Source organism: Oreochromis aureus, linkage group 23 (assembly GCF_013358895.1).
Source record: "Oreochromis aureus strain Israel breed Guangdong linkage group 23, ZZ_aureus, whole genome shotgun sequence".
NCBI classification, from domain to species: domain Eukaryota; kingdom Metazoa; phylum Chordata; class Actinopteri; order Cichliformes; family Cichlidae; genus Oreochromis; species Oreochromis aureus.
In genome coordinates, this window is record NC_052963.1 from 16,254,073 (window position 1) to 16,279,219 (window position 25,147).

Below are 25,147 nucleotides of genomic sequence, written 5' to 3' on the forward strand. Positions count from 1 at the left end.
ATCGAGTCATTTGTGTTATTTTAATGAAAAAGCCATCGGGTTAACCTGAAAAGCAAGATAGTATTTCATTCATTGCAATAATGCAAATGATGTGAATGAAGTGACCTGAAATATTTCTTAGCAGTTAATTAACACAGTTGCATGAAACCACTGACATTGACTTTTCTGAAGTAAATTCAAAAGCAGACACAAAGAATTTCTGACTGCTCTTTCTATCGTGTTGGATTTTTCTCTTGTTACTAACTCCACCTCATGAAAGTGAGACACTACACTGCTGTAGTATGCCTTTGACAACATAAAGCCAGTGTTGCTATTGCTGCTCTATTTTAACAATCAGTCACTATGTACCTGTATATCGTCACCGGGACTTATACTACCTTTACGTCTTAGGACTATTTTGTATCATCCTGCTGTACTGAATGTGACTGCGACACTAGTCACATGCACACATCAGACAGAGTGTAAAGTCTTGTGTGAGTTGCTGCTCGAGATTCTGTGTGCTGTCTGGGCAGGCAGGCAGTCAGCCCTCCAGTGTCGCCAGATTAGTGACTCAGCAGAACTCAAACCCCTCCTCCACCTCCACCACCTCCTCCTAACATGTGCCCTCTCTCTCCATAACAGACACTGTGCTGGCACACTGACAGGCACGGCTGTGGCCAGTGACTAAGACTCTGTTTGTGCTATCTCACAGACACCGCGATGTATAAAACAGTGGGACTACATTTAAAAAAAAAAAATCAGTTGTACCATGAATTTCACGGGGGTGGGCTTCTAAATTGCATGCTGTCTGATGAGGGGGAAACAAAACAAAGAAAGTGGTTTTCAGAGACGCTTGTGGCGACACTCATGGACTATTAGCATGCATATAGCATGAAATAAAGGCAGGTACACGCACACACACACACACACACACACACACAAGGCTGAAAACAAAGCGTGACAACACAAAATGTACACAGTTGTACATGCATGTAACGAATGCACGCTCACATAACGCATGCAAATGGGATACTTAAAAGAACTTGCTGCACATCATGTAAAAGGCACTGATGTAAGTGAATAAGACATAATCAAAGACATACTGTGGTTGAAAGGGTGGCTGGGCGGCTGTTGTAGGTGTACCTACAGTAAATGGTAAAAAGAAATCTCCTTTTCTCATTCAGACTAAATATATATATACGTATACATAAGAGGAATGAACATGGCATGAACAGCTAATGTTATTGCTCAGCGAGTCACTCGGGGACGAGATCCTTGAAAAAAACTGTTTTTTTCCTCCTTTTTTGCAGGCCTTATTATTCATTTCTGAGAAATGCGAAGGCTTTTTTTTGTTCTCTGTTTGACGTTTTCATACCAATTTCTCAAAATCTTTGTATTGACTTGTATTCACCCATTCAGGGCTTTCAATTCATTACTGTGCAAAAATTATACAGCGAGAAGAAGAAGAAGAAGCATAACCCTCAGCCATAAAGATACACCCACAGCAGATGTTCCCTCTTCAGGCATCAGCTGCCAAAATTGATACTGTCACTACACAAAATCAAACGCTTGGATTGAAGTAGTCAAAGGTTTCAAAAAAGAACAACGCAAAGAAAACCAAAGGGCATACTCACAGATAGGCGGCCTTCCCCTCCTCGATTTCTTTGCCCTTGCCGCTGGTGGCTGTTTTCTTGCTGCACAGGGTGCGTGTGATGCACATGAGCAGGCCGCAGTGACGCAGGAAGAAGCAGCTGACGTCCACCAGCACGAGGAGCAGCAGCAGCGCTCCCAGGCCGAGGCCCACCACCGCCCCCAGCCCCAGACCGCTGAACAGGGATTCTGCTAAGGCAGTGAAACACACAGGCAGACACACAGCACACACACACACACACACACACACACAGCAAGGACAAAACCACTGTTAGCAAATTTGGTTCGCTGACTTGTTCTCTAAGACACGTTCAGAGGTTAGGGTCAGATTGGGTGCGGGATCAGTGGAGCTGGAAGGGATTCATTGTCTTGCTCGTGTGTCTTCAGGTCGGACGCCTGCAGAGTCGAGGCTGGAGGTCAGCTTCCTCCCCGGGAAACTATAAAGCTGTACCAAACTTTTACTCCAAGGTCAATGAATTCCTTCAGAGCCAGTTGGATGGTTTCCAGCACACAGATAAGTCCTAATCCACAATTCCTCAATGCGCACAATCCTCAGAGGAGGGTGGAATTATCTCGATTATTAGCGTGAATCCACCAAATCTCCTCCAAAACAAATCAATTCTTGCCTTATAAAGTTTCTTCTGCATATATATAGTTAATGGGATGAAAGTTTGAAAGATTTTAAATAATTGAGCAAAATGAGATTTATAGTGCTCCAAAATAGCTGGAAATGTAACAGTAGATTTGTGGCTTCATCTCCACTTAGAATACAGTAAACTCTTCGCAAACCTGAGCATTTAATTGGCAGAGAGGGCAAAACAAAACAGTTCTTCTCGGCCATATTCGCCCTCAGGCCTTGCATCTACCTCCTGTATCATGTGCCAAATGTGAATATCACACAGGTGCAGAGGTCGGCGCACACGTTCAGCTCTGCACTGAAGCCCGAGTACGCGTTAAGCATCAACGCACTGATGCTCTGGCCACTTCGTCCACTGGGTGCCTCTTATTTTATACCTCGCAGCACTAAACAGAATCACGTCGGGAATTAAATTAAGGGTTTTCAGCTCGGAGGTAAAATGCTCTCTCTCAGAGCGGTCAACACACTGCTCTTAAAAACACGCAGAGATCTCAGCTCAGTTGGGTACAAGCAGCGAGGCCTGCTTCCATTTGAAAGTAATACAAAAATGAAGGTAGTGCAGTAAAGAGACGCTCCCAGTGGGTCTCTCTGAATGGAGCTGTGGCCTTAAGTGATCCTGGGGTTGAGCAAACGGAGCATCCACTGCAGGATCAGCGCTGACAGCTGGAGGTCGGACCTTGCCAGAAGTAATCAGTGATGGAAGAGTGAGAGTGAATGAACTTTTCTACTTAGGTACGCTCTCATCTGCGTGTTCACTAGCCTGTAAGTAAAAAAGGGAGATCAGACAATAATGGGAAGGTGTAAGCACTCAGAGGCAGCTGAGTGGTGTAGTCTGGCACCTCCAATTTAAAAATAAAAAAATAAGTGAGCTGCAGGAGGCTTCGTTCGACTTCCTGCATCCTGACAAACCACAAAGTAAATGCAAGCTGAACGCAGGAGATGTAAGCCGCCGCCTACCTATATGTTATATGTTTCATAGAAAGATGAATTTACACGCATGAACCATTTGGTTTTTCAAGGCAAAAAAAAGGAGATGGTTTGATATCTCATTCTGGATGTTATCCAATTGAATCTGCGCTAAACTGTGTGGGGAACTATACACTGTTTGAAAGCACAAAGCCTCAGGCTAATCAGTGTAAACAATTTCAAGGTCCAGATATCGCTCCTACAACAGTTTATCTTTGATAACAAGGATTTTAAAAAAAAGGTCAAAACCTGCGAGGCAGAAAGCAAGATATCCTGAGTTTTAATCTCTTAAAAATACCAGATCATTTTCTTTCAACAATACAAGTTAATAGCACGTTACACTTCATTCTCCAGGGTATTAGCCTGCTTGCTAATTGATGAAGTAACAACCCTCCAACCTGCTGCTCTGCTACGACATTTGTTCGCTGCAACATGCTAAGGCTTGACTGTGGAAGATAAGTATACCCAAGATAAGTATACCCAATGATTCGGTAGCTTGTTGAACCACCTTTAGCAGCAATAACTAGAAGTGATTGTTTTCTGTATGATTTGATGAGTCTCTCACGTGGTTGTGGAGGAATTTTCGTCCACTCTTCTTTACAATGTTGCTTCAGTTCATTGAGGTTTGCAGGGGTTTGATTATGCACAGCATTTCAATCGAGATTGAGGTTTGAACTTTGGCCCATTGCAGCACAGTGATTCTATACTATTTTTCAGCCATTCTGTTGTAGATTTGCTGCTGTGGTTGAGTTTATTGTCCTGTTACATGACCCAATTATGGCCAAGCTTTAGCTGTCAAACTGATGAGCCAAACTTGTTCAGCTTTTTCTAATTGTGCTGTCACAAACATTAGCATTCAACATGCTAACTGAGACCTGTAGACTTTGAGATGCACCCATGGCTAGTTGCAGTTTTTCTGAGCATCGTATGGTCTGACCTTGGGGTGAACTCCTTGGAAGATCATGGTGGTGTGTTAACACAAACCTAAATGCTCCAGACCAGCAAACCTCAGCAAGGTGATCACACTAGCTGATAATCAGTTAATTAAGTTACTTACTATGGAAGCAGTAAATGTAGAAAGAGTCGTGTGAAAACATTCTTTGTCACATGAGTTTAACACCTGTGAGGAAGTGTTGAAAGAATATGTCCGGTTTTTAACTCTGAGTGGAGCCTCAGAGCTTGTTTGCTTTTAGCAATAAAGACGCATTTGGAACCGGAAATGGATAAGTGCTAATGGGCTGACAAGAAGGTGGAGAAGTCTGTGTGCCTTTTTTTAGAAGCTGAACTTCATGTGTAACATCCGTGAAGTGGTCCTTCAAGAGTATGATCTCCAAATGTATAAAGGAAACAGTTTGGAAAGAGGCAAGTATTTAGGCATGCTCTGTTCTTGACACACTGTGGTTTACATGTTTGAGGATGCAGGAATCCTTATACTAGTGTCTTTTTGCACCATCCAAAAAAAACAGTGATACAGTCCCTTTCTCGCTGAAAATGCCTTTCGTTTAAAGCCGAGAGCGAGCACTTCAACCTCAGCTACCGTTTCAAATCCAGTGCAGTGGAGTATGGAGCCAAAACAACAACAAAAAATGTGTGAATCCCCAAATACTCCTGCACCGCACAGTGTCACGACCCAAATGACTCTTATGTCAGTGACATTGTTCTTGACTTAGAGCTGAGACGGCAGACAGCGGATCCTGGCAGCGAGTCAAAGCACAGCGAGGCAGAGACAGAGAACCTTGTGGCAAAAGGAACTCTAATTAAAACTTTGCATTTTCGTGGAATCAGAGGGATTTGGGATTTGAAACTTGTCGACTGAATCAATATTTTTGCTGCGCCGAGGGCTACGGTTTTGTATCTCACCTTTTGAAAGTCTGTCTAGGTTCCACTGGCTTCTAAACCCACAGATTGAGAAATGGTAAACAACACCTCTACAGCTCCCGGGAAGCATCCACATATTCCAGAAAAGGCAGAAAATATCAGTCCGTTCTTTAAGCCATACTTAACTGTTTGTCATCATCACACAGCTGTAGCTTCAGGCTTTCAAAGCAGTCACTCTGACACTGCCACAGTCTGCTCTGTGTCTTTAAGTTTTAGGTGCTCTCCTTTCATGATGGGCCATAGAAATTATACAGTGTCTATGTCATTAATTATAAAACTCAAGGCACCTCTGAGCTACATGACCTTCACACAGGATCCATTTATTAACACTTGTATTTTGTCTTTTGTTAACAAATGGCTAAAAATGTCCTTCTGAGAGTTTTTGGTACATGTACAGTAATCCCTAAGGTTTCATATTTGATACATAGAGTTTTGTGATTATTTAAATGGATAAAAGAATGCCAGATGTAGCAAATATGATACAAATAAAAAAATACAAATATGAAACATAATATTTAAATATTAAAAGGTAATTATTACACAGTTTAGATTTTAAAGGGTTATCTAATGATACTAATATTTTCACTGTCTTTACATAAATTAAAATGCACACATTTGCTCCTAAATTAAAAACAAGTTGATAGTTTTTTTTTCTCCCCCCCAAGATTTGTCCAAGGGACAAGTGTCCCGATAAAGATTTTATTAAATTGTCATTTTTTTTCTTTGGAAGGGATGCCAGCAAAAACCCTTGAGCCTAAAAGACTGAAATCCATAAATATCAGGCTTCCATCCGATAAGGAGTATTACACTAAAGTGCTTAGCAGCAGCTTGACAGTTTGAGGTTGGATTGATATGTTACATGCTTGTTTACTTGTAGCTGTTTTTCCAGCCATTTTATTCGATTTATTCCCAGGTTCTGAAGTGATTTAGGAAAAGAACAGTCTGAGCTGTGCTGAAACACACACACACACACACACACACACACACACACACACACAATAGGGCTGTTTCTGGATGAAGGTACACCTCAGAATACTTTTATCAAAACTGAGATATCAGCTGTCCTTGTCAGCGTTAAGAGGCCTCAGTGTCTGCTGTAGTTGACACCTCTATGGTGGTCCTAACGTGCAAAACAAATCCAGATGAAATACTTACAACAACAAAAAATGATAATGTACAATAAAATTAGAAAAACAAAACTACCCAACATGCATTAGAACTGTTCTGAATTTGCACACAAAATAAATGCACGTTTGAGGAATTAACGGTAACTTTGCATGGGCTATGTTGAGTCAGTGACTGTTACTACTTTAGCTAAACAAAATCATAATATATATAATATAATATAATATAATATAATACATTTATTATATTATTAATAGATTAATATTTTTAAATAATATATTTTAAAACGTGAACAACTTATTTTGGACGACAGCCACAGAGCAATGTCTTCATATAAAAAACCCCAAAACATGTACGTTAGACAATCGAATGATGGTGAAAGCGTGGCTAAAAAAAGAAGCTTACATTAAAGTCAGTGCAAAAGAAGGAGTAACAGAGCAGAAGAAAAAGATGTAACCACGCTGATATCAACAAGCACCTGATCTGTTAGCTCAGGAAGGCGATCAGCGCAATTACTGGAAGAACCTCCATGAGCAGGATTTTTGCCAAGAAATGGCGATGAAAGCGGTAAGATCCGGAAAGCATTAAAGGGTATCAGTTTCATATCATATCATTCATATCCGTTATTCAATAAATGTTGCCAGTGCATTAGTCAATTTACAGATTCAAATGTTGTTTTCTAAGAAAGGCATAGTATTGAATGCGATTTTAATAGGCTCATCTTTGAGTTTAAATATGTGCGTTTGTATTTTCTAACACAGCGAGTACCGCCAGTGCATCATCACTGCTTTGTACAGATGGTCTGAGGTAATTTAAATTAGTTTGCAAATAACCAAATTCGGTAAGACAACACTGACGAATTCTGGACTTGATTATGTGACACTATCAGTCATGGATTGGCCTCCCCAGAGCCCAGACCTCAACATCATTGAAGCAGTGTGGGATCATGTTGACAGAGAACAGAACAAAAGGCAGAAACATCCAAAGAAGAGCTTTGAATGTCCTTCAAGAAGCCTGGAGAACTATTCCTGAAGACTACTTAAAGAAATGACAAAAAAGCTGCTAAGAGAGTTCAGACTGTGCTGAAAAATAAAAGTGGTCACACCAAACATTGGCTTTCAAGCTCATTAGAATTGTTCAACCTTTTTTTTTCCCTATATACATTTCTATGTATGTGTGGATAAATTTGAATACATCACCGCACGTAAATCCCAAAACAAATCAGGAAAAAAAGGTGGCTCAAGACTTGCACAGTACTTTACTTTTAGAGCTACGTTCAAAGGTTCAAACTGTTGTTAAAGGAATCCGACTGGCATTTACATAATCTCATTCCTGCTCTTCAAAGTGCTTAAGATTACAGTTTACCCAAAGCCATATGGTTACATAGCCGTTTATTCAATATACTTAAAGTGCTTTATCTATTTCAGATCCACAGTCATTTCCAATTTAGTGTCACCAGTTAACCTACAGCTACTTTCGGCTGCTCCTTTTTTTCACAAGGTGTCACCACAGCGGGTACCCCACATATTTGATTTGGCAGGTTGGTTTTTTACATCACAAGCTCTTCCTGACACAACCCCAAAGGGATTTGGACATGCTTATTTATTTATTTTTGTGTGTATCTAAAGTACTCATCTTTCAATACAAGTTTTTACAATTATAACTACACTTTCAGGTTAGGGTAGTCAAGGACTCTGCTGTGGCTCTGTAAAAGTCTATCCAATTTTATTACAGAAAATTTTCAGCCTTCACCTTTACTGTATGAAACAGGTCAGATCTCTGCGTAAGAAATTTTCAAATTGCTTGATTTAAATATAACAAATGTGTGTCCACGAGGCACATCATGACAGCTGCCAGGATGCCTTCCAATAATATGACTGGAAGAGAAAAACATGCACATTACTGCTTACATGTGATCAACTACTATTTCCTGTTGTTTTATTTGTTGGTGATGTCCAGTTTTTACTAATGTGCAACTAACGCTCATCTGGTCACCTAGAGTTGCCTTAGTTGATTTATAATCTCAGAGTAAAGAGAAGTAATGAGGTCAATTCTGTTGGAGGGTCTTTTAGGAAATAGAGGGCAGTGCTGCCTTCCTCTTGCACTGAGTGATCACCTGCACTCAAACTGATGCAACGGCAGCAGTGAAAACCATCCTCTGTAATAACCCACAGGTCAGAGTGATAAACTGCCTGCGGGGCTTTGAGGGCAGAAGTTGCACTATGCATGCAAATACCTCTTTGCTGGCTAAGAAAGGGAATTTTCATTGGATTTAAAGCTATTATTTATTCAAAGGCATGCTTCATTATCAAATGAAACAAAAAACTGCCATGCTTTACGTCTGAGTCACGTACCAAGTTATCTACTTGGATAACAAAAAAGGTTTTTTCAACACAGAACTGCCTCTGATCTTCTTTGAACTTTCCACAGTGCCAATAAACAGACAGTGACGGGACTTTTCACTAGTAGAAATGCTTATCATCTGTGATGCTGGCATCTCTTCTGGCACATGTTTCCCACAATTTAGACATCAAGAAAAGGTGTCTGAAAGCTATCGTTTGCGCTTGCCTTTTTGTATTTGGATATAATACTCCAACTGAAAGCTCCCAAAATCAACATTTGTGCCTTCTCTTCACTATGGTGTTCAAAAATCGGGTGCACTATGATGCACAGGACATATATCCAACATCATTCACTATGCAAAGAGAGGGAGAGAGTCTATCTTTACTGCTGTGTCTATGGTTATATTTTCACTTTCTGTATCTGCAAATGAGGCCATGCTGCAGCATCACTGTGCTTTCTCTCTCCAACTTGAGGTCTGCCTAATAGAAAAACAGACAGGCAGTCCAACACTCGTGTGCTTGGCGCAGTCATCACTTCTGTATTTTGGACTGAGGATGGCAACAAATTTGACTTTGTCTTGAAAATTACAATCTGGCTGTGGGCAGAGCACAGAGACATGGAGATACTTTTGGCTAACAGTTCCTTAAGGGTGTTTGTTGATGTCAAAAAACAAATGGTGGCTAATTTTGTGTTGTCACATTTTTATTTTGTTGTTAATTTCCAGTGTTGGCTGACTGAGTCTAGTATTATCATTTTTCCATCCTTGTATCTTCAATCCATCCATGATTCAGACATAAATTCAAGTCAGTGCAATAATTACTGTGTTCCATTTTGTCCAACATTTTTCTCTCTTAACTACAGTTTCAATGGAGTCTTTTTTTGGTCTAGTGTTTCTTAAGTGCTGTTAAACAGAGAAAGGAATTTTGTAGCACAGCTTTTTCAAGTATACTAAAACCACCTTTTCTTTCAAAATCTTCTCATATCCTCCTTTCTTTATTATTCCTTCCAACATGATGACATTCGCATTTCCAGATGCACCAAAGCAGCCTAACTAAATAATAACTAAGTAATAATATTTCCAAGGCTGTGTTTCATTGTGGGGCCTGCAGTGTTCTTTGGGTTATATTCCACTCCCTTCTTTCTCCAAACATAAGCAGGATCTCTGTGGCCAAATAGCTCTAGTTTCATCTCATCTGACCAAAGGATGCAGTTCTGGTATCTATACTCTTTCTCCAGGTTGTCTTTAACATACTTAAGTCTGGTTTGAAGGTGTCTCTTCTACAGAAATGACATTTTTCTTAGTCTTCAACCTCTCAGTCCATTCCTGAGGATGAGCAGGGCTCTTGTGATAGTCTTCTTTGAGACTACAATTCCCAACGTGGCTAAATCCTTCACTACTGTCTTGACATTTGTTCTGGGGTTTTTGGTAGGAATGTTCCAGATGGTTAATTTCTTACTCGACTAAATGAGGAAAAAAACCACTGGCTGACCCCAAAATAAAACGGGACAGCACAAAATTAGCCACCATTTTTTTTCGACATTAACAAACACCCTTAAGCCACTGTTAACCAAAAGTATCTCCACATTAAGTTTAATCTCAAAACTGTTTATTGGAAAATGTCAAAAACTAATAACAAAGACATTTTAAGCCATTTATCACCGCTATTGGCTGAATCGTGCTGTTGAAATGTGCCTCACCTCGCAACGTGCATTATAAACAGTGCAAGTTATTCTCCAGACAGGCAATATAAAAGAAAAACACTTGAAACAAACTGATGTTTAATGTAAAATGAGAACATGTTACTACAAAAGACGCTCATGTATTACTAAAATGTCACAAGTTAACATCTGAAAAACTAATAAACACTGAAAAGTGTGGTGCGTTGTGCCGTGCATTATGAATGATGCACATTGTTCGAAATTTCATGACAGCCACTAAAATAAAAGTTCAAATCTAAAACAAAACAATAGATCATCCTGCCGTTTTCTTAAGGTTATCTGAAGTCAGGTTGCGGGGGCATTAGTAGGACAGACCAGACCTCCTGCTTGCTACGTCCTTGGGCTTATCCGGGGAAACATCGAGTCTTTCCATTCTTTACATTAAATGACAAGTAAGTCTGGTCCCGACGAGTGACAACAGTGACCATTAGTCGGCTAGTCGTGCACATCCCTAGTTTTTAAACACATCTCTCACTAGTCTTCTGTCCAGTGTCTTTGCAATCCTCCTACCAGGCTTGTTATTATACTGTGTGTAAATATAACTCACACTGTTAGCTTGATGTTACAAGCTTTGAGCATTACAAAGTTAAAGCACATCATTTCACAGTATTGGTTTGTGCTATGGCTCAGTTTAAAAGGTCAACATTTCACAGGGTTGATAATGCTGACCCTGAACATTTTTGTCTGTTACGGTATGCAAATAGAAATAATTTATGCTTCCTAAAAAGAACAGCATGTGAATTATTCCCATATACAAGATTTGAGTTCCAAATTGATGCTTAAATGGCTCAAGATATGTTCATATCTGCATAGATGCTACTTTATATGTTAAAGTAAGGAATTATTTTATCTTGCAGCTACCTGGCAACACTTAGTAACACATTTTCCTCAAAGTATTTGTGTAAAAAACAAATTTGTGTTTTTTAAGACTGAAGTTTTCGAAAACCTTCGACTTCTGCACACCCAGTGTTCATTAATTCTTATTTCTCTGCTCTATTAACTAGTTTACTGACTTCTTCCGATTACTTGTTGATATATAGGCACATTAGTACCATTGAGTGGCTAGACATCCAGCTGCTTGCGTGGCACCTGAAGCCATTCATACACATCTTTGACAATACAAACTCATTAAGTCTGACCGGTGATTGACTGTCTCTAGATGGGATCTATGAGAAAGTGACTCAATTAATGATGACCAAATGGGCAATCATTGATTAAGAAGGTAGCAGGCGTTAATCTGCGCCGTGACAAACATCATCATTTGCGGAGGGGAGCAAGTCTTCCTCCTAAGTGCTCACTTTGCGACGTGACGAGGAGTGGAGAAGGGGAGTTTTTCTGAGGACATACTCAAAAAACTCAACATTATAATTAAATCCTCTCTAGTTCGCGAGAGATGGATGGGTTCTTGTTTTCCGTCCATTTCCAAGGAGGAAGCAGATCAGCTCTGATGCGATTCAAGTGCACTCAAGTGCCAGCGTAGAGGAAATGAAAAACCATGGGAAATTACTCTTAAGTTAGAAGAATATGGCATCCTTAACAATCAACCTCAAAAGACTTCAAAGAAATTCAGCTTCCTTTTCTGTAATTGCTGCTGTCTGAGGTTACGGCTTTTTAAGGAGTAATTCAAGTGTCTGTACCTTGATCTTTGCAGTTACAATTCAAAGTTTAAACTCTGCTTAAGCACAGTTTCTTATGCATGAACAAAAGTTTAAAAGCCAAAAGGTTACAATGCCATGTAACCCCCGAGTGTTGAAGGTCCTACAAGACCCTACCTTGCGTGCTGAATGTTGCTGTACTTCACCACCAACAGCCACTTCCTGTTAACAATGTATTGGCTTCTTTTTCATTGTTTTTCCTCTCTTCACTTTGTCCTTCTATCCCAGCTTCTGTATCTAAGTAGTATTTCAACACTGCAGTGTTGATTCATGACTGTTCCCTCACAGTTCTCAGCATCTCGACTCCCCAAGTCCACAAGATCATTCTTGACTGGAATCTAGAGTTGGGATATCGCCCATACAAGCTGGTTGCAATCAGGCATCATTTCTGAAAATGCTTCTATATTTTTTCTGCCAAAAGGGCTTTCAGAAACTTAACTTTGTCAATATCAAGTTTTTTTTTTCTCCCAACAGAATCTGTCCTAAGAAGGTGTTTGGAGCTGAGACTCACTATCCGTGAAATGTTCAAAAGGACCTTTAAAAAAAAAAAAAATTTTAATAGCTGATATCAAGGACAATACATGCAGATTTAAGTGTTTTGAGATGGAGATGGTTTCTTTACCCAAGTATTTTTTACCATATTGAAAGCCAAATTTTTTAGTGACACACTGGAAATGATGCCACAACAGACATTAATCTCACAATTCAAGTGGATTCAGGGAAACCAAACATTCATTCATGCATATATAGTCTTATTATCTGTGCCTGCCCATTGATCAAATGCAGATTACAAGCATACGTGGCTAATGTGTCCTAACTTGGTTCAGCCTGTCTGTGATTAACTATGTCCGTACTGCGACTGTAGGGTAAGAATATATAATATATTGGGAACCTGGGAATCTTGGATGACTGAAAAGGATTTTCCCAAAAGCCTCTTTGCAGATCAACTCCCAGTTGCTGCACCTTTTATCCATTAACCAAGAAAATATAAAGAAATCACTTGTGCACAGTATTTCAGAATGCAATTGAATGCCACTGCACTTTAGTGATTAAAAAGGCTAGTCTGTGCATATTTATTTATTTGCATGCCTATTCTCTCCTTCAGTGATCTATAGTAATGTGCGATTATAACTGACACTGATACACTAGAGAGTGCACTCACAGAAAGGTTTTATGTCAATAGCAGTTCATTTTGCACACTGCCACATCCAGAGCAGAGGGATGTCCACCCAGATCTGACTTTGTTATAGTTCATGTGAAGCGACAGCAGTCCTTCTGGACAGTTCTGAATGTAAATGTAAAGTCTTTGTATGTATAAGAATTTCGTCATTGTTGCTACGTGCACACAAATGTACACCTATGGGACACTACAATTCCCAGTTTAATCCCTGGTCACGGGCAAAACAAAGATCAGACAGTCTTCAAACACCATAAGCCATCTGTGTGAGCCATTGTTCCTGCTCGCTTTCCTTTGCGGTAGCTGACATCAATTTTGTCTGATGTTAAAAGTGCTCCCTCGGAAACGCAATCTTTTGATCTCGACAGGATTATCTTTGTTCCATGAATAAATGAGCAAGTAAACACGTAAACACCACCATTGATCTCCTATTATATTGGTCTTCTATACCCCAGTAAGTATTACAATCCGTATATTGACTGTGGTGTATTTTACACAAGGCAAACAAATGTAGGTCTTGGATTAAAGCTTTAACAATTAAAATCCCTGCGGGTCAGCTTTGCTCGTACATCTCTAGACGTCTGACAGTTTTGTCAACTTCAGTCCGAATTTCAGCTTTAATCTGACAATTTTTCCAGCCACACATTCAGCAGCAGATGCAGTTTTTATTTTGGAGTGGCAGTTTCAGAGCAACAGTACTTCAACTGATTATACCGAATGAAGCAATCCACTTTCATATGGAGAAAAACTGAGCAAGGACTTCAGAGACTGCAGTCAGTAAACATAATGTAAATGATGCTTTATTATAAGGCTCCTTTTAATCTCACAAATAGATATTGGGAAGTGTATCAGCTGGTTCAGTATCAGCAGTAACAGCAAGTGATCGCGTTGAGAAAGTTGCATTTTTACACACTAAATGATTGAACAATACTTTTCTTCATTACACTGCTTGGCTTTCATTTTGAAAATTGATGAAAGACTTGATTTATGTAATGGGCAGCTATAAAAGTATTCATTTCCCATTTTGATTTGCTGGCAACACTTCCAGGAAGAAGTTTCATTTGAGCTCCACGGGGGAGGAGAGAGTGCTGCCTAGATTATTTCTTCAAGTGCTTTGATGAGATTATTACGCACAAAATCTATGATGCCTGTTACTATCAAAGCTTTTTATGGCACATGACTGGAAAGAGAAGAAAGCGAAAGCCAGGAAAGAAATGCGGCAGCCACAACAAAGCTTAACACAAGCAGTGTCAGACTATATCAGGCCGCAGGGGCAGATTTAGGCAAACTCGGGCATCATCGTGTCATATTTTTTTCTCTTTTATGTAAGCGAGAGTACAGCGATCGGTGCCAGGTGGAATTACTGTAAAAGCCTATGTGACTTTAGTCGCTTTCCACGCAAAACAAATAAAAACAACGCCTTCTGTTAGAAAAGGTTTTCTTTTTTATAGTCCTACGTGTCAATCTGGTGTACTCTGAGGTTACAAAGAACATGCATAAAATAAAACAATAAACTGCTGTTTCTACTCTTAAATTGGCCCTTGGTTGTCTGATATGCACCACTGCATAAGGCACTGATGACATGATGCATTATGGGACTTAGAGAAGCCTGTTTTAGTGTCATCAAAGTTTACCGCTTATCATATCTACACGAATGAATGAAAGTATTATTATAAAACATTACTCACAGTAAGTAATAACAGTCATGTTCATTTATTTCCAAAGCATGAACCTAATTAAAATGATTTTCTTTTCTGTTAGTCCGTGTGTAACCTTGGCGACTGGTAACGCTTGTGTCATTTAAAATCATTGCAGTACAGACTCGGATCACAGAATAATCAAATAACCAAAAGATTTTTCTAATGTTTAATGTTTATTTAGTTTCCATTCTTTATTTTGTAGGCCTGTGACTAACATTTGAGGGTTTGTGTTATCTGGGAACACATACTGGTGGAGTCCCATCTGTTGTCACTTGCCTTGCAGTCATCAGTGTAATACTGATTGACTCGGTAGCTTGCAGAGCCACCTTTAGCGGCAATAACTTGACGTAATCATTTTCTTAGTGACTTTATTAGTCTGTCATATTGTTGTGCAGGACTTTAGTCTCACTCTGTGACACAGTGTTGCTGCAGTTCATTAAAGTTTGCGCACACTTATTTATGCACAGCTCTCTTAAGGGCCTAACATGGCATCTTTTCTTTTTTTAGTCATGATTTAGTCTGATTTGCTGCTGTGTTTGGGATCATTGTCCTGTTTCTTGACCAGTCTTTAGCCAAGTTTAGTTGCCAGACAGATGGTCCCATATTTCACTCTAGTATACTTTGGTATACAGAGGAGTTTGTGGTTGACTCAATGACTGAAAGCTGCCCAGGTCATGTGGTGGTAAAACAAGCCCAAATCATCACATCTCCACCACCGTGCTTGTAGGTATGAAATATTTGTGCTGAGATGCTCTGTTTCCAATCCAAAATCCAGCCTTTTCTCATTCCCAAGTTGACCAACAGAAACATGACTGGGATACCGATGGGAAGCTTTCAATCAGTGATTTTCACTATTCAACTGTTTTCGCGCTGCTTTCAAACCATTGTGTAAACGTCTAAATTCATTTGAAAAAGGAGACTCCAAAAAATCTCTCCACCAAGAAAGCTGTGTGGTTTACAAGCCAATAAAAGAATAAACAAATAAAAACTGGTGTTAGAGGGACAATGTTGTAATTGGGTAGGGAAGAAGAACAGCTTATTGGTTGAGAAGGCAAAAAAAAATATTTTGGTATGAAAGAAAAAACTCAACTAAAATAAAATAAAAAGACTCAAAGAAAAGGGAGTAAATTGAAAAGTATTGCAATCAATGGCATTTTTCTTAAAGAATTCTCTGTAAGCGGGACGTGAAAAAGGTTATTCAGCCTTTTACAAACTAAAATAGGATGGAGAAAGCGGATGGATGAGGAGGAAAAAAAGAAAACACCTACTGAATACAGTAGCTGCATAACACACCGAGAGAGAACTGAGGAGAGAAACTGGCTACTGGGAGATAGAAGGTACCTATACAGCCTGACCATATTTTCTGTTTTGGGAAAAAAAAGAAATAAACACAACTGGATGTTTCTTTCATTAAGTGACACGGTGTTTACACGAGAAGAGGAAAAAGCTAATGCAGTGAATTAGAAAGACGGCCCGCAACTGAGACTAGAAGAGATTTCACTTCTAATACTGTTCATTGGGATAGAAGGACATCTTTAATGTCTAATTTACATCACTGAAGCAGAGAATGTAAAGGTGGAGTCTTTCCCTTTTTCTTTGCTAAAGCTGTATGATCACATCAATATGATTTTGGCTGGAAGTATCAAGATGCCTTTGGTTAATGAAAGTTAAACCTTAAAACTAAGCTATCAGCTGGACTGGGTCAGGGGTTTAGAAATGGGAGTAATTAGAGTGTCCTGTGAGATTTAACCAAGAGACAATGTTTGATAAATGACTGAGTTCTCTGTGAAAATCCTGCTCTGTCCTTGCTGCACGACGTGACAGCTTCCTGCCCTCTCTGTCTACTGTAAACCCCTTTATTGCCTTCGTAGCTGGAAAGCTCGGCCGACTTATTCTTTCAAACAAACACATTAGGAGGAAAAGTGTTTTCTCCCAATTTCACCCTCTTCTCTCTCCCAGGCTCTTTCCCACGATGCACCTAACAAGATAGGACAGCCAATCGAAGTGACCCGCCTTAAGCTTGCCGTTTCCCTTGTCTTGTTTGCTGTTTGAAAAGCAGCCCACACTCTTACAGGCTATTTAGCCAGTGCAATAATGACAGAGGCAAACATCCAAAACAGCACAAATGGATGCGGTAAAAGGCTCCGAGAAGAAAGCAAAACAACACTGAAGCAGCCTTCCTTTGATTTTTTTTCTTTTAAATCACATGTGAAATTGGGGTCTGTAGGGGGAAGTGCATGGGATCAATGAAAGAAAAAACATTTTTATGTCTGTATCGCTTCACATATATTCGCTTCAAAGTGTACCCGTGTTGCATGTTATACACTTCAAAGATCTTTTTGCTTTACTGTGCACGTGTGCATTTGCATAAGTGCATGTTTAACAAACTGTGGAGGATTTAGTAAAAAAACACTGTAGTTAGCTAAAAGCTAGAGTTTTAGCTAGCTAAAAGTAGCAAATTTTTAAACAATAACGTTAGGCTAACAGAGTTGTCGCATTGTTTTGTGATTATGTGTGTTCAATGTTCTTATTCCCTTTCAGGAAAATTTAATTTATGTGTTGTCAAAGGTTTGTTAAGTTGCATATGTTAAAAAAATATCACAGCTAGCAAAATAGTTGGTCAAAATTGCAGCCGTTACTTCCAGTGAGTATTTTGCTGTGTTCAGTTTAAGACAGCACTACTCTCACTAAATTTACATGTTATACAAGTACTCTACATAGTGTACTTGCATAGTGTGTATCATATAATAATAGTATCACAATTAAGAAACAGTCACAGAGTCATAGAAGCTAGCTCAACTTGCTAGTCAACACTAGCAGTAAATCATAACAGTTTTCCAGTCAAAAGATAATTATTTATTTTTAAAGATAAACCTAGAACAAACAAAAAGAAAACAAAAAAGCAAAATCTATATGAATGTTACACAGAAGATGCCGCAGCAGCTGTAACCATCTTTGTCTTTAGAATTTTCTAGCTTTTTTTGCCCTCCCCAAACAAAAAAACAAGAAGGCTCAAGTCAAACTATCAGGAGAGAAACAAGCACATACACTGTCATGCAGCAGAACTGCGCAGTCTCAACATAAGAATACCCAAGACCAAGCGCTGAAGAAGTTATCTGTGTTTGTATATTGGCTTATGTAACCGTGTGCGTGTCGCTCTTTCAGATGAGAAGCGAGCTCGACTAGAGACGTTCCATCTGCGCTCCATTCTCAATGAATTTCAGCAGAATTGCAAAGCAGCACCACAGGAGGACCATAAGATAAACAGCGAGAAAAAACAAGAAGAAAAGAATGATATTTTAGAGAAGAAAAGTACAGCCTGAGGGTATTTTCACTCGTGCTCTGCTGGGTTTCTTTGAAGCGAACCGTGGTGTGATTGTAATACTTGTGCTGTTTATTAGAGCAGACGAGAATGAAGCCCTAGCAAGGACGCCGACAGTCAGAGTAGCTGAACAGGAGAATGGTGATACATTTACAAGAACCTTGAGGTGAAAGCATAAATAAGACCAGTCAAAAAATATAATGTTACTAGCAATATTTCTGATAAAAACAAAAAGCAACAATATTAGCATCTTGACGTGTTTGGCCAAATCCCAAAAGGGCAAATACAATAATATTAGGCACATTCTATATGGTGACAAATCTTAAAGCAGAAAATACTTGGCATTGTTGCATGATGAGTGGCTAAAATCTACAGTCAGATTACTGACTATTCACCGAATGCTATTTTTTGACATGCCATCATTACAAGAAATTTGGTTTTGGCCATTTACTTTATAACCATAGCTCAGTTTGTAATGTTGGGAAATATTTACATCCCTTACATTTTAGGTCCTTTTTTGGCCAGTAATTAGCACAATGTAAAATATGTTAAATTTTCCCTTAGTTCCTGCTTGCAGGAACTACTGTAATTCATTATCATCAGGTGGCTCTGAAAGCTCCCAGAACAGCTTTCAGTTGATCCAAATGTTGAAGTGAGACTATTGACAGGGACTAGAAAGACAGATCATATGTTTTCCATCTTGGCTTCTAGAGTTTCTAAAAGTATAACGGGAAGCTTCAACTTTCAGGCCTCTCTCCTGTGGAACCAGCTCCCACTATGGATTTGGGAGACAGACATCCTCTCTACTTTTAAGATTAGGCTTAAAACTTTCCTTTTTTTAATAAAGCTTATAGTTAGGATTGGATCATATGATCCTGAACCTCTCCTTAGTTATGCTGCATTAAGCCTAGGCTGCTTTGAGCTTCCCATGCTGCACTGAACACTTCTTCACTCACTTCTTCTCACTCTCCATTTGTTTATACACCATTACTGCTTTTAATCATTAGTAATTATGAAACTCTGGCTTTTTCCTATATTGTCTATGTGTCTTTTGTGCTGCCTTTCTAATATTCTAGGGTCTTTACCCTAGAATATAAAGCCCCTTGAGGCAACTCTGCTCTTAATTGGTGCTTTCTAAACAAACCTAAGTTGAACTAAATTTAACCACAGGTGCTTTCCACATCCAAGTTTTATCCACTTTTACTGCTCCATCGTATTACCATGGTTTAGCAGCATGGCTCAAGTTTCACAGGCAGAAAACAACTCTCTTTTCCCCATCAGGACTTCAGCGTATGTAGCACCAGCCTCAGGTAGGCAGACAGAAGCAGATGGGTTACTCCAAGGCAAAGCATCGTGAAAACAAAGTCAAAAAAATCTTTTTCTTCTTTTCATCTATACAGACTCAAAAGGAATACTATAAGCAAACTACTTCATTACTATTTCAACAGCATTTGTATAGAAAAGATACTGTCCAATGCTGTCCCAGCGATCACTGTGAATCCATGCAGTGACTGTGGTCTGGAACTGCTGACTGTATCGCTAAATGGGCCACATTTATAGTCTTTCTGTTTTTGGGACACCGACATCCACCTGTCCCTTTCACCTCATGCAACTGTGTGCTTCTTGTCTCTCAGCTTGAAAACCTGTGGTCTCGAGTAAGCACTGGTGCGCACAAGTCCTGAAGCAGTTTTAAAGGGGACTGCACTAATGCACTGAAGTCAAGGCTGCTGCTCAAGCTTCTTGTAAAAAAACAAAACACTCTTCCCTTAATCGTTTGAAAACGTGATCCTGATAATGCAAATCGCTATCCGGGTACAATATATTTTGGGATCATGATCCTGTTAGAGATTACTAGTTTCAATAGTTCACCCTTTACAGCTTCTTTCACTTTGTGGAGTATTGTTCTAACACTTAATATCTGTTCTCCAAACTCTCCAGTTAGTTGTTTTGTTTGCTCACTTTTTCTTATGCCTTCAAAAAACTGGCCAAATGTAGTCAAACTAAGGACGTTTTGGCTTTTCAGAGCGGAAAAATTCTCAGCTTTTCAACGCACCTCTAAAAGACTTCGGAGTAAAGTGCTTCTCTGTGGGATTTAAACCCCATTCGACAATCATACAGAGAGAAATCTGTTGCCGGAGAGGCCGGGGCACTATTTCTACGATGACAGCAGCATCATTTGTCCAGAAAGCGAAGCAGCAACAAGGGCTGGTGCGTTTTCAGGCTCGCTTTATCTTGACTGGAACATCTTGCTCTCTTGCTTTTGTTATCGTCAGCGCTCTTTCTAGTGGCACGAATAACACCCCACTTAACACAACAAGTTCAAAAGTGTTCTTTGGGGACTTTCAAAAGGCATTTAAGAGCAACTCAAGAAGGCATCTATGAGAAAGTGGAAATGTTAAAAAAGGGCAAATTACAAGCCGAAGTTTTCCTCTATCATGCTTTTACCTGTAATGTCAGGTTTCTGTGGCATGAAGAACTGATAGAAGGTGGGCTCCGACAGGCCTTTCACGTTGCGCGCTGTGATTTCCACTTCATATCTCGTGTTCCACTGGAGCGGGTGCAGCAAGGCATGGTCCTTCGCACCTGGAACGAGCTTGGTCATCCACTGTTCCTCTTTATCCTGATGGAGGGAGGGGGTAAGAGAGGGATAGAAAGATAAAGAGTATCAAAAGACACCCTTATTACCTGGTTTTAATCAAAGCTCTATGTTTCACTTTGAATCAAAGGCGATCAGAGAAAGTGTTGTTGTATTTGATAAACAGCAATTTAGCCTTTGTGTTTTTAATCTGGGAGTTTTGAGAGTTACTACAATCAGCCTCGGTTGTGAAACGCCCCCACAGATGTGTTTGAATAGGTATAAAGAAACAGTAATCCCGAGCCTGTCATCGGTATCACACAAGTTCTCTTTGTGGCCTCAGCCTTTTGTCTCTACTCCTTCCCGAGCCTTTGTAAAGAAACCAACTGCAAACAAAGCACTGGAAACTGAAGAGTCAGTCTGAGAGCGTGGCGCTGAAAGCATGCTAACTGTACTATGTGCTTATTAGTCTCGCCTCCTTCACACTTTTTTCCTCCCTGAGTTTGAGAACCATTAAAAATGGGATTTTACAAAAGTCAAGGTGCAGGACTTAAACACATGTAACATTTCATCTGAATTGTAAGATCCTGACTAACGAGTCTGTGCAAAAACTGAGTGTAGCAATCCCAGCAGATCAGCTGATCTCCATGCCAACTCACATCAACCAATGGATCAGGTGCCTTCTACTGTAGGGCTTGCTATTTAAGCTACTTTGCAACTAAATCTGCAAGTTGTTTTGCAACCCACTTTTACCCCTGTACTTTTCTGCATTCACAAATTCATCTATTTCGATAAGATTCCCAAACCACTGGCAGAAATGATAAACGGACTAGCTCTTATATAGTGCTTTTCTACTTAAACACTCAAAGGCCTTTATACAACATGCCTCATTCACAAATTAACACCCATTCACACAGTTACTTTTTGTAATACCTAAGTGCTTTCTAGCTAACTTTCACACACATTCCCTCGACCATGAATTGGAGAGGAACTTAGGGTTCAGTATCTTCTGCAAGGCATGCAGACTGGAGGCTGGAGCAAGCAAGGGGCAAACCACTAACTTTCAAACTAGGAGATAACCTGTTCTACCGCCTGAGCTACGGCCACCTCATAAACTGACAGAGCAGATCCTGAACATGACAGAGCCTCCACCGTGTTCTACAGATCGCTATAGATACGCACTCTAGTACCTCTCCTCTGACCTACTCTGTACATTTTGACAACAACATTCCTAAAATTTCAAGCTTGGATTTATCACTGTAAAACACAACAACAAACAAAGTCTGGCTCCAATCAAAAAATGATGATACTTAAAATATCAGCAAAGACCTGTTTTATGATGATTCAAAAACACACATTTTCAGGGTGAATCTTCATGAGGGTCCGCAATGTCATGTCTGATGTCAGTGAGGTAGCAGAATAAAGTCAATACCTCCCATTATAAATGCCCACAGATAAAAATAACAATCTTCTTCTGCCTAAAGCGATCCTTACTGAAATGCTGTCTGCTTTCAGGCTCTCTGTTCCATCCACAGTGAAGCAGTTTGTGTGTTCCTGACGCCAGACAGGGGCATTAGATTAGTGGGGTGTGAAGCATCTGCACTGGCATCCTTCTCGGCCTCCAAAAGCCTCGCTGAGACTTCCTGACCCTCTTTTCAGCAGCATGGTTTTATTATTTTAAATCTCTGTCACTTTCTCAATGAGACAGAGAAATGCCTGCTTGGACACATTAGCACTGGGGAGATAGGAGATTTGGACCAGCCTAAATCCACTTAGTCCTGTGGAGAGTTTTTGTGCGAGTGCCATCTATTCTGCTTCCTGGCCTCAACTCAGTCGCTCCTCTTATCTGGTGAGTTTAAGCTGCTTTTTGCATTTTTAACACACACACACACACACACACACACACACACACACACACACACACACACACACACACACACACACACACACACACACAATATCAACTACTTAAATGGATGAGTGAATCCCGAGTGCTCACATGTGTACCCCCATTTAGAACAAGTAAGTGAAACAAGGGCTGAAAAAAAGATACTCAAGAAGCATCATCTAGTAAACTCAGTCACAACATGTCAAACGAAAGTGTCACACACACTCCAGTGGAAGGAAACAGAATTCCCAGTATCGTGTGCTGTCTAATGACTGTCAAAAAAAGACATACTTGGAACTATTAGAAAACACTGACTCCTGCTGAATTTGTTCTCATTTTTCTTGATTTTGAAAATAGTTTCTAAAATCTGCCAACTGTGATGGGTTTATTGTTAAAAAAGACTAGTAATCGAAAAAAAGCCTTAATGACAACAAAAAACACATTGAATGAACAAGTGAAACCTGCTTAAAAATGCAGCAGCAGAAAACAGTGTTACCAATCACTACAGGTTCTTTATGCCAAATCAGATTAAAGTTACTGGACTTTGAAGCATAAAAAAAGGCCCCCAACTCAAAGGATGAACTATTGTCTACACATAACAGACAATGTAGCAAAAAGAAAATAACTAAGTTGTCAGTTTGTTACTAGCAGCCTGCCACAAAAACACATTATTTGTTCCCATTTCTGTAGATGAATCTATGAAAATGCCAAAGACTACACAGTGTGAGACAGGCATAAAACAGTATTTTGCAACAACAAAGTGATCCCAAAGAGCTATTAGCTGACAACTTGCCATATTGCAACATGGTGTTCTTAAAAAAATCAGAAAACTGCATAAGTGGGGAAGAAAAGAAGAAGTGCCAGGCCTAAAAAGCTGTCTACACCGGATGAACAGTATCTGAAAATCATGTCGAAAATCAACATTCCCTTTAAGACAGAAGGGAAAGAAAAGGAACACACACATGTAAAGAAAGCTCTTAAAACATGTGGTTATCCCAACTGGGCTTTCATCAAATCACCAAAGATGCACAGGAAAGAAGGTCAGACATCAACTAGGAAAAACAGAAGGACAAACAGAACAACACTGTCATCCCTTATGCAGCAGGTTTATCAGAGAAACTCAGGAGAGTCCTCTCCAAGCACGACATCCAAGTGTACTTCAGACCCTGGTTTATCCCAAAGACAAACTACACAACATAGTATATGCTGTGCTGTGCAGCCAGGAATGATCAGACCTTAACATCGGAGAAACCAAACAGCCACTTCATAAATGCATGGCACAACATAGAAGGGCCACCTTGACAGGACAAGACTCAGCTGTACGTAGGCATCTAAAGGACAAAGGTCATTCTTTCGAGGATACCAATGTTCACATTTTGGACAGAGAAGACAGATGGTTTGAAAGAGGAGTAAAAGAAGCCATCTATGTCTACAGTGAACAACCATCTTTGAACATAGGGGTGGTTTACAGCACCAACTGTCTGCCATCTATAATCCAGTTTTGAAGAAACTTAAAGAAGTCCAGTCGCTTTTCTCTTCAACCTTAGAACATTCATAACATTCATAGAAAAACAAACAGTGGAATCCTATCAGTCATGGATTGACCTCCCTAGAGCCCAGACCTCAAGATTATTAAAGCAGTGTGGGATCATGTTGACAGAGAACAGAACAAAAGGCAGAAACATCCAAATAAGAGCTTTGAATGTCCTTCAAGAAGCCTGGAGAACTATTCCTGAAGACTACTTAAAGACATGACAAGAAAGCTGCCTAAGAGAGTTCAGACTGTGCTGACGAATAAAGGTGGTCATAACAAATATTGACTTCCAAGCTCATTAGAATTGTAAATACTCTGTTTTTGCCTTATATACTGTATTTCGATGTATATTTGCACATTTCAGTACATCAGTGCACCCTTTTCCCCCATTTTCCTAGCAAAATGAGGTGGCTCAAGACTTTTTGGACTATTGTAATTCACTAATAGGACATAAAATGCTACTTTCTTTGTATTTCAGCTTTTACTCTGTCCTTTCAGATTTCTCTCCAAAAAGCAACAAGCATGTGTAATTTGCTACCTGGAAAGGTAGCAATTGTGAGTTAAACTGCTGACCTAAGGCTGGAAAAATGAACGAGTGACAAATAAGTAGTGCCGTTGATTTAATGTGACCATTTCACAACGAGGACAAAAAGGCCGTGAAATGACTCACTAAAACTTTCAAATGCAATGACATGACATGAAAAACACCCTAAAAGCAGCCTGCTACGATTTAAACTTTGTGCTTCCAGCTGATTAATGATACAGAAATACAAATGGAGGCCAGTAATTTGAAGGTTTAAAATTGCAGCAGCATTTCAGTCATCCTTTCTAAAAAAAAAAAAAAAAAAAAGGTTAAGAAAGATTTTTTTTTTTTTTTTGTACAAAACAAGAAAGTACAAAATGTGAACCTTCTACCTGTTTTAAATGTGCCTGCTTTTATTTACCTTGCACATTAAAGTGGATGGGAGTGACTGGAGCAGGGATACGTTAATGAAGGTA

The 25,147-nt window shown here is 39.6% G+C and overlaps 1 protein-coding gene across 1 annotated transcript in view; it reads right to left on the reverse strand.

Annotated features, from left to right (window-relative positions):
• Positions 1 to 25,147, reverse strand: part of LOC116310276 (neural cell adhesion molecule 2) — a 373,150-nt gene that overhangs the window by 14,535 nt on the left and 333,468 nt on the right. The window contains exons 15-16 of the mRNA XM_039606303.1: positions 20,597 to 20,771; positions 1,614 to 1,821 (exon numbers count right to left, since the gene is read on the reverse strand). Coding sequence (XP_039462237.1) covers positions 1,614 to 1,821; positions 20,597 to 20,771 — 383 coding nt within the window. The remainder of the gene's footprint in view (positions 1 to 1,613; positions 1,822 to 20,596; positions 20,772 to 25,147) is intronic.